Raw genomic sequence first — 11,373 nt, forward strand, 5'->3', positions numbered from 1 at the left:
CACCAGCTTCTCCTTTATTCAAACCTACATATGGTACAATAGACAACGACCTAACAGCAGTAGGATTTTTAGGCTTTCTATATCTACCTCTTTTCTTTTCCTGAATGTCTCCAGCCACAGCTACTTCTTTGGCCTTCTTTACCGTAGCTACTTCTTTGGCCTTCTTTGCAGCCGCCTCTAACTCTTTGGCATTTCTCCTCGTGAAAGGCCGTGTTATCGTATCAACTGGTTTCTTAGAAGCTGGAGACTTCTTAGCAGGTGGAGACTTCTGAAGGAAATCAATAGGATTATCAAAATCATCCATCAGATTCTTACTGATCCCATCCAAACCACTGCCATCAACAGATCCCTGTATAACATAGCGAAGACAATTAACGATAATGATAACTCAACCTAAACATTCTGGAAAATCAGCCATAAATTATCATAAATCAGACATTACCGGAGGACTGTTGACAGAGTAGTTTTGTTGCATTTTTCCTGGAACTGCTGGTGGACCTTTTGGTGTCAACAGTTTATCCCGAAGGTCTTATGGTAACAAGTTCTTTATTATGAAATTTTTATAATTTGAAAACGCAGATGTCGTGTTTATCTCAGGTCCCGTGTTTTGGCCAGTTTGTCAAACACCCATGGAAAGAACGTGATCTTTCATCTGTTTGAAATCACGAGCAAAAGATCCAAACCTGGTTTCCATCCTTTCATTCATCTTCTTTTCCAACCTGGTTTCCAAACTATCTCCAATCTTCTTCTCTAGATCAGAAGGCATATTGGCAATGTTTGTATCAAGGGTGTCAAATCTTGAGTTTAACCTAGACACCAAGTTAACAAGAGTTCTAACCGACACATCTTCCCCCGCTTCTTCCTCCTCATTAGCCAAATGAAACAAATACACAAACTGTCGTAAACAAGCTAACAAAAGGTTACATAAAATAGAAACTCACTATACACCATATAACTTACCTTTTTCCTTTCTTCTTCCTCTCATGTGCAGCTCCTGCTCCTTCACCAGATTAACCACCCTGAATGGTGGAAGTTTCATCCTTCTGGACTTTCCGCTTCTTTGCGGGATGAGATTCAGGCTCAACAGCTGCTTTAGCTTTCTTTTTCTTCTTCTTCTTATCACTCCCCCCTTAGCCTCCCAAAAACCTTTAACAAACGTATTCATATGTATGTCTTAGATCAGGCGATCAACAAATGGGTCGTCTTCTTGATCTGGCCACGTATGAAATAGATCGCAGCCATTTTCTTTCATAACCATTTTACAGACACGCAGCTGTAACATAAGAGATTATGAAACCCATCATTAATTTTTAACTCAGCCATCACTAAACCATAACAGAAACATAACTCAGCCATCATAGAACATAAATCATCCATCATAGAACCATAACTCAGCCATCACTAAACCATGACTAAGCAATCACTAAACCATAACTTAGCAATCACTAAACCATGACTCAGCAATCACTAAACTAAATAATAATTCAACCACTGATAAACCATATCTTAGCCATCATTTAAAACAATAACTCAGCCAGTAACTATCAGTCTATCATAACACAATCAAAACCTTACCTCACCAAGCGCTTTGATCTCTTCAGCAATAACCGTTTCCATCGTTGAACGTGTACGGTTTCCATGCCATCGAAGCAACGGTATGGCATCATCTTCAGCTGATGCATTTCCAAACCGATCTCCAAAGCATTTGATGGACTCATACGACCAAGCCTGTAACACGGGTGTAAACCCACTAAGGGTGTACGATTTCCCCGTAGGCATCAACAACTTTATGCTATCAACAAGGTCTTCAAATGCTGACCGACCCCACAGATAAGTCTTCATTGCTTCATCATCAAAAACTTTTTGGCACTTTCATATGGAATTCTACAGTTATGATGCAAACCATCAAGTCCAATTTGTTGGAGAAGCAACAGCCCCAACCATTTACGGTGATCAGGGTTTATCCATGACCGGCACACTTTCAGTCCTTCCTTGAGTTCATTTAATGATGGACCTTCCCCACCAGACACTTTCAAAAGTTTGAAGAACTCTTTGTGTTCCTCTTCAAGTTCAAACCGTTCTGTCGGCACTGGGTCTATGTTTAACCCCGTTACATGAGCAAATTCATTCAACCCAAACCTGATAGGTTGACCACCGACGACAAACCAAAGCTCCTTCTTATGTACCCTTAACTGGTTACATAGTAGGAAATGTATTAGCTTACCAGACCAGACGAATTGGCTATCAACTAGCTTAGAGATTATTCCAATAGATAGATCCTTCGTTTTTTCCAACACATCCTGTCCTATTGCTTCCCTAATCGCAGAGAATTCTCCCATCCTCAAATTGGTATTAATTTCTCTTAACTCTAGATTAGAGTTTCCTTCCGCGTAAAGTCTTGGGGGTAATCCCTTGCTTGTTCTTCAGAAATATTCACCATCGACATCTGATAAATAATATTATTCATAAGTAAATCATAAAATAAATCAGCCAAAACATAAAACAAACTCATACACAATGCATAACATAACTCAGTCACAAATACATAACTCAGATCTAAAGCGCAAAATAACTCATTCACCAATACAAAACTCAGCCGTAACTCAGCCGCAAAATAAAACAAATCAGCCATCGAATCGAATAGATCTAACAAATCAGCCGTAAACCCTAAAAGTAAATCAGCCATCGAATCGAATAGATCTAACAAATCAGCCATAAATCATCGATAAAAATCCACATTCAGCCGGAAAACTCGAAACTAAACACTCGACACATACCAGAACGATTAAACGAAGACGAACACGACGATGAAGATAGAGGGAGAGCGAGCAAAGACGGCGAGAGAGAGCGACGACGAAGAAAGAGATAGCGACGACGAAGAAAAAAGATCGATTCTTTCACTGATGTGAATCTTATAATTGAAAAAAAATTCAAGAAAATTGATATTGCTCAAAGTGGAAAACTTTACATTATGTATAGAATTTCACAAAATCTTGAAGAGAAAAAAAAATTGAGTCTAAAAAACCTTGAAAAATAACAAAAACGTGGTTACTTTTACTGTTATCTTGACGGCCAAAACGTCACCGCAACATAGAGTCAGAACCAAGTCAGAGCCGCCAATGGAAGCAAAAACGAGCCAAACGAGTAATGTCCAGTGAACAACGAAGCAGAGGTGGTTAGATTAGTATCGCCGTTACCAATATCGCCGTGACCACCACCACCACGACGACGGAGACTATCAGCAAAAGCAGTATCATCATCGTTACCAAAACCGCCGTAACGTGAGAAATCAAGCGTCGAGGCAACACCAAGAATAGCAACAGAAGAAGAGATGAAAAGATCCGGTTCAGAGACAAGAACGCCGTCGAGAGTATAACCGGAAACAGAGTTGTTAGTGACGACGATCGAGTTTCCAGGTAGAAGAGTCGGGATACGAGAGAGTGGTTTCAAGATTTGGAGATCGGTGAAGGAGAGACGTTGAGGTACGATGTGATAAGCGACGGAGAGACGACGTGGAGTAGCATTGTCGCCGTTGGACGAGACGTCGGCGGAGTCGAAGTCGCTTGGGATGAAAATGGTGGCGGAGAGAGGGAGACCGAACTGGTCGTCGACGGCGGAGAGGAAATCGGCGGCCCAGCCACGAAAACCTCCGGCTCCGATCATTGCTTCGATGATTCTGTCGGCGTGTTGGTGATCTTGCGACGTTAGATACGGAGGAGAAGTGGCGGAGGTAAAGGATGAGACGACGGCGGTGATGAGAAAGAGGAGAAGGAGATGGCTTGAGGTGGCCATCGGAGAATCAAAACGGCGGCGACGTTGTAACAGAAAGAGAGAGAATCTTTTTGAGTTCGATCGTTATGATTCTTTAACACAATGAAGTAAGAACTATATTAAACAAGTTAAACATATTATTTATATTAAATATTAGGAGAAATACTTTAAAATAGACAATTATATCACATATTCTATAAATTTCCAAAACTAACACTATTTAATATATTAAAATATTTATAATTAATTTTTAGAAATTTCTTTTTTAGGTTTGGGTTCTCAATTTCATATTTAGGGTATAGTTTTGAGGGGTAGAGTTTAGTATTTTGAATTTAGGATTTAATTTAAAAAATTAATTGGTGCTATTTTTGGAATTTTAGAGATATTGTACTAAGTTTGGAAAAAAAAACTTATTTTGGTGCTATTTTTAAAAATTTCCCCTAAATTAATCTAAGTAACTCACTAAGTACTTCAACAAAATTCATAATTCCCGTAGAAAAACCTTCATAGGTTTCTCAATTATACATGTATATGCCTCTCTGGTTTAACTCCCGGTTTGGTTAAGCAATTAACCGAGATTTTTTATGTTATAAATATGGTTTTTAGCTGAAAAATTTACTGGTTTTTTTACTTTTTTAAAATCAAGTTTTTAGCTGAAAAATTGTACTTGTTATAGTTAAAATATTACTTAAAAACGTGATAAAAAATTTACCATTGGAGATGACCTAAGTTATAAAACTGGTCTCATCTTCAAATTTACTTTACAGCAGAGGTTTTTGTTCAATGGAGAGTAGAAAAATAAAAGTTGTAAGTGTTTAAAGTAACCAAAACTCTCCAAGAGCAAAAACGAACAATTTCTTGACACGGCTTTGTTTGGGAGTCAAAAACAGAGTAAAATGAAGAAAAGAAAATGGAACAAACCCAAAATATATAAGAAAACTAGAAGTAGACTCGCGTGATGTGCAAGATAATTTTTTAATAATTTTATCATATTTTAGAGTTATTAAAATATTTAAAATTTTATATTTTGTGTTTCGATAAATTATCTTATGTTTGTTGTTTGTTTTGTTTTAAATAAGTATTCTCAGTCACTTAAAATGAATGACTATTGATTAGTTAAGATTTAAACTGAAATTTTTTGTTAATATGAAAGGCTACTTTTTAAAATATTCAGTATGTATCCCATAATATATAGAGGTCTTCATGTTTTGATGCACAATCAAAATGTACGAACATTTTTTTATGTTGGAAAACTAACACTGATTATGTATAAAATAAAATGCGGCTGAGCATGGACATTATGTGTTAGTTTGTCCGCTTTTAACATAATCTATAAAACATCAATATCTTCTAAAACCATACACCTCCAAGAAGGACGAAACAGTAGCTTAAATTTCTTGAATAACATCTTCTTGAGCAGAAACTCATGCTCTTCCTTCATTCTCTGTGTAATTAATTTTGTTAATTAGATAACTAGAGGTACCATAAATAATTTTGATATTTATATATTACCAGCATGCTTCACACATGCTTAAAACTTTTTTTTTTTTTAATTTGAATGTTTTAGCAATAAAATATTTTAATCTTAATGAATTATACAAATGACTTCAAATGCATGTGTTCTAGAAGTAGAATTCTTTTTGTTGATTAATTGCATTTGGGAAAGAAAATTCTCTGTTAGATATTTCTATATTTTTATCATGTACTTATATATATTGAACATACTAAATGCAAACTGAATTTTAGTTTAGAAATGAGTAAAAAAAATGTTATTAATATATATTGATATATTATTATATCAAATAAAACTTGCTTTTTTGTTTTATACTTTTCTGTTTATATATATATAAGTTGTATTATACTCAAAATGACCAACGAAAAAGAGTAAAAACATATCATTTTATTATTGAGTTACTTTTTTTAGTGTTAACTACATAACCTAAGAGAACATAAACTAATTGTTCACCAGATATTTTTTTGTCTTCTATGTTTTTATTTCTAAAAATCATGTAATGGATGGAAGAAGAGATAACTCAAATCTTTCTACTTCTCAAAGACATTGTTTTTCTCTCTCGTTCCCTTCATCTCTCTCTCGAGAATGCAACTATATTAGCTTAGGGCGATCTTTGGATCTTTCGACTTGATAAACACGTGGTAGAGGTGGTAGAGGTGAGTCTTGTTAAATGCATATTGATGAAACTTGCACACATGGTCAAATCCCATTGCCTTGCTCTGCTTTCGGGTAAGCACTATCATCACATCATCAACAGTCGATCCTGGCTAGGAAAAATAATGGAACATATGAGAAGAGAAAAAAGTGCATACATAGTATAACCAAACAATAATGTTGTGAAAAGAAATTGGATGTTAATTATATTTTAAGAAAAGAATTAAGACTAAATTGTGTAAGAAAATAAAAACTGAATTTGGAAGAATATGGCTTTGGAAACCCATATCATGAGTTATATATCACCTACCCTAAACCATCGCAAAACCTTAAAAATACATACAAACACAGTTGTACGTTAAGGAACAAATTTAAAGTAATATTATTCGAAACAGTTAATATTTGTTTAAACTCATTTTCATGGGTAATACATACAAACACACTTGTATAAAATATATCATGTTTAATAAGTAGCATAAATGTTGTGACTAAGATATAAAATATATTAGGATTTATGAATTATGATCAAAATCTAAAATTTTGTATAATAAAAATTTATCAAATCGATCAGAAGAAAAAAAAATTACAACATTGATATACAAAATAGGCATTCGAAACAACATTTATCAACATTTACAAGTGAGAATGTGTTATGTGCCTAAGACCTTCTTCATCTAACTCTTTCTAATAAATAACATTTCACATGTTCACTACTATATATGCTCCAAAATTTCGACTCAACTTATTTATTTCAAAACCTAAAAATGTCACATAAAGGAAAAAATTAAATATTACAAAATTTAGAAAATTGTGTGAGAGGTAGAATATGATGTTTGATGAAGACTTTGTCTAGCTATTTATAGATAAATTTGTGGTAGTATGAGAGGTTTTTCAGTTTTCTTTGGGTAAAACATCATGTGAGTTATAGTTACAATTCAAAGAATAAATATACCATAGGTTTTGTCTGTGTTTTTTTCTTTTTTTTTGTAAAACACTAATTGTATTGCAATTAATACATTAAAGTGTATTGTGTTGTAAAACACTGGATGGTGGACTCCATAACCGGCCCATGTACGGCCCGTCCGTGTACGGCCCATCAGACAAAGGCCCATCGGCCTTGTCCCTTTTCCTAGTAGGATTTTGGCCTTTGTCTTTGTACTCTATATATATGTGTAACCTCATTGAGACATTAATAATAAGAATAAGAATAAGATATTTCAGCCTTTGATCTTCTAGTTTACAACACGTTATCAGCACGATCGTTTCTAAGATCCAGCTGAGCAAAACCCTAAAAACCCTAAAACCCTAACCGCCGCCGTTCATACTTCTCTTTTCACCAAACCCTAAAACTGCGGCCTCCTTCTTCCCTTGTTCGTTGAAGCTCCTGTTCGGCAATCAGTTTGTGTTCAAGAGCAAGCAAGGTTCGTGATCAAAAGTTTTGTTGGAGTTTTGTTCGAGGTTCGTGGTCCGGGGTAAGTTCTGTTCGGGAATCAAGCAAGGTTAAAACCGAGGTCTTTAGCTCCCGGTTCATATCCAGTCAGATCCCAAACAGTGGAAGGTAAACTATGATCAAACCTCCTTAGAACCTATAAAATCGAATTTGGTACTTAATCTATAAGAACCCTAAACATGTAAGTACACAATCTAACAAAGTTTAGATTTCCTAATTCCTAAAACTTAAAATCGGATTGTTTAGGGTTGTTAGATTACTTGTTAAATTGCACCAAAATATATCAAGCTTAAGAATCCGATTGTTTGATTGTTTAAATTGTTGCTTGATTGATTGTTCCATAAGAACCTAGAACTTAAGTTGTTAAAATCGATTGTTAAATCTGATTGTTCTAGGAAGATTAAAAATCCGAAAATTGCATGCACCCTTGAAATTATTGATCGAATTTGGAATAGAATTTTCCTGTAAATTTAGGTTGCATAAGAACCCTAAAATCCTAAATTAAAATCGATTTAGGTGTTTGAGAAATTCAAACCCTAAAACTAAAACATTAAAATCGGAATTATTCTATGTTTGTATAGAAAAATAAATTAGATAACTTCTAAATTAAATATAATCATTATCCTAAAGTTTGAGGAATATTTTGTTGTTATCTAAATTAAGAAAAAAAAAGGAAAACTTCTAAAATTATCTAAGAAAAGGAAATTCTAGTAAAAAGGAAATTATTGCATGCCTTAATCTATTTGATTTTGTTGTCTTGATTGCATGGAGTTAAACCACGAAATTTATAGAGAAACAAGGCATGGTTCGGTCTTAAATACCGCATGACCTAAGATTAAATTGATGGTATGGTTCGGTCTTAAATACTGCATGGCCTATTGTTTGAATGCATGGTTCGGTCTTAAATACCGCATGCTAATCGGTTGTCTATTTCTGTTTATGCAGATGGCAAGGTTGAATAACCTAGACTATGCCGTTTTGGATGTCTCTGGAAACAACTACTTGAAGTGGGCATTGGACACCAAGATAAATTTGAAGTCAAAGGACTTGTTTGAATGCATTGAGGAGGATTACGATCCGACCGAAAAGAAAAAGTACAAGGCCATTCAACACATGCGCCATCACCTTGTTGAGAGTCTCAAAGACCAGTACCTCACAATAGAGAATCCTCTTGACCTTTGGACAGAGCTTAAACGCAGATACGGACACCAACAAACGGTGCTCCTACCAAAGGCTCAATTCGATTGGAAGAACCTAAGGATCCAGGATTACAAATCCGTGGATGAGTATAACTCTGAGCTTTTTAGGATTGTCTCACTCCTTAGGTTGTGTGGTACTGAAGTCACGGAGAGAGAGTTGCTAGAGAAGACTTTGTCTACTTTTAGTACTCACAATATAGTACTTCAGCAACAGTACCGTGAAAAAGGTTTCAAAACCTATGGGGACTTAATCTCATGTTTGCTACTAGCTGAGCAGAATAATGAGCTGTTGTTGATGAATAGTGCTATGAGACCTCCCGGTACAACCCCATTACCGGAAGCACACAAGGTTGATGTGGCAAAGCAGAATGAGCCTAAACAGCCTAAAGAGCCCAAGGAGACCAACTACGTTCACAGAGAAAGACATTATGGTCGTGGCCGTGGTGGCAGAGGACATGGTGGTCGTTGGGGCCAGGCAAGCCGTTTTGATGGTTATGGCCGTGGTGGTCGTGGCCGCGTGGTAGGGGCCGTGGGTCCTTTAAACCGCAAATCAAGGCTAAATCGGTTTGTCACCGATGTGGTATGTCCAACCACTGGGCTAAGAACTGCAGAACGCCTAGACATCTCATTGATGCATATCAAGAGATTTTGAAGAAGAATCCAGAGGCCAACTATGTACATCTCGATGGTGAAGAAGACTTCGACCATGAGAATGATGATTCACTAGATTTTGAGACTTCCGATTGTTTAAAGGAAGATAACTAATTTCAGTTATGAATTTAGTTTAATTTCTATGCTTTCATGCTTTAATTTTATTCTATGTATTGGATAATTATTTTGGTTTAATTTCAATGATTTTATTTAAATATTTCTTTGCTTATTTTATTAAAGTTTAAAATAAAAATTATTATCATTATAGAAATGGCTGAGGATATTAGTGTGCTAGTGGTGGACAGTGGATCCAGCCACACAATTTTGAAAGACAAAAGATATTTTATAAACCTCATATCGAAAAATGCCAATGTTAGTACAATTGCGGGTATAGCAAATTTGATTGAAGGCTACGGCCAGGCACACATATTATTGCCTAACGGCACACATATAGAATTATGTGATGCATTGTACTCACCCAGCTCTAAGAGAAGCTTATTGAGCTTTAAAGACATTCGTTTGAATGGTTATCATATTGAAACAAAGGGTGAAGGAAGCAAAGAATTTTTATACATTACCGAAATTGTGAATGGCCATAAGAAGGTCCTTGAGACTGTACCTGCACTAGCCATTGGTTTATACCATGCTAAGATTAACATGATAGAAGCTAACTTGGCAAAGCACAAAATGTTCAATGAACAGTTCACTCTATGGCATGACCGGCTTGGCCATCCGGGAAAGAACATGATGCGTAAACTAATTGATAGTTCAAATGGGCACAACCTTAAAGGAAGGAAAGTTACCCCTAAAAATCTCACGTGTGTAGCATGTGCACAAGGGAAACTTATAATACGGCCATCACCAGCCAAAGTTCATAAAGAGACTTTAAATTTTCTGGAAAGGATACAAGGTGATATATGTGGACCAATACACCCACCGTGTGGGACGTTTAGATATTTTATGGTTATGATCGATGCATCAACCAGATGGTCACACGTTTGCTTGTTATCCACAAGGAATCTAGCATTTGCTAGGATGTTAGCACAAATTATAAGATTAAGAGCACATTTTCCAGATTTTCCACTTAAGACTATACGTCTAGACAATGCTGGTGAATTTACATCCCAAGCGTTTAATGATTATTGTATGTCCATGGGGGTAAGTGTGGAACACCCTGTGGCACATGTCCATACACAAAACGGATTAGCTGAATCCTTCATTAAACGAATACAATTAATTGCTCGACCATTATTAATGAGATCGAAGCTTCCTGTGTCGGCTTGGGGACACGCAGTTTTACATGCAGCAGAACTAATACGCATCAGACCATCTAGTGAACACAAATATTCACCATCCCAACTATTAACGGGTCATGAGCCAAACGTATCCTATCTCAAAACATTCGGTTGTGCCATTTATGTACCGATTGCTCCACCACAGAGAACTAAGATGGGACCTCAAAGGAGGATGGGAATATATGTTGGATATGAGTATCCCACCATTATAAAGTATCTTGAGCCAACCACAGGAGATTTATTTAAGGCCAGATACGCGGACTGTCAATTTACAGAATCCGAATTCCCTATGTTGGGTGGAGAGACTAGCAAGCTGGTTAAAGAATTAACATGGAATCAAACATCCTTGAATTGGCAAGATCCTCGGACTCTAGCCTGTGATGCAGAGNGTCCTGTGATGCAGAGGTCCAGAAAATAATACATTTGCAAAAGCTAGCTATACAATTGCCAGATTCCTTTGCTGACCCAAAGAGAGTAACAAAATCGTACATACCAGCTTGTAATGCACCAGTACGTATTGATGTTCAGAAGGAACACAATAATCAAGTTGCTACAGTGTCTAACCCACGTTTAAAACGAGGTAGACCATTAGGTTCCAAAGATAAGAATCCTCGGAAAACCAAAGGTGCAAAACAGACCGAGGTTAAGGGAATTATAGAAAATACAGACATGGCCGCGGCAAGTCCTAAGGTACCAAGTGAGGTTCGGGACGCTGAACCTCAAGGACCTGAAGGTATAGATAATGATGAGATCTCAATAAACTATATAATGTCTGGAATTAAATGGAACCGTAAAGATGTCGACATCGATGATATATTTGCATACAAGGTAGCACTTGAA

At 36.2% G+C, this 11,373-nt stretch overlaps 1 protein-coding gene across 1 annotated transcript; it reads right to left on the reverse strand.

Annotated features, from left to right (window-relative positions):
• On the reverse strand, positions 3,097 to 3,852 carry LOC104738389 (FAS1 domain-containing protein SELMODRAFT_448915-like). Its single transcript, XM_010458572.2, has one exon. It carries the CDS (start codon positions 3,790 to 3,792, stop codon positions 3,097 to 3,099), a length of 696 nt encoding a protein of 231 aa, XP_010456874.1. The 5' UTR covers positions 3,793 to 3,852.

The sequence above is a fragment of the Camelina sativa genome, chromosome 13, assembly GCF_000633955.1.
Source record: "Camelina sativa cultivar DH55 chromosome 13, Cs, whole genome shotgun sequence".
In the NCBI taxonomy this organism is placed as follows: Eukaryota; Viridiplantae; Streptophyta; class Magnoliopsida; order Brassicales; family Brassicaceae; genus Camelina; species Camelina sativa.

What these genes read in the sequence shown, in the direction of transcription:
- LOC104738389 (XM_010458572.2), bottom strand. Translation starts at nt 3,792, where the DNA reads ATGGCCACCTCAAGCCATCTCCTTCTCCTCTTTCTCATCACCGCCGTC.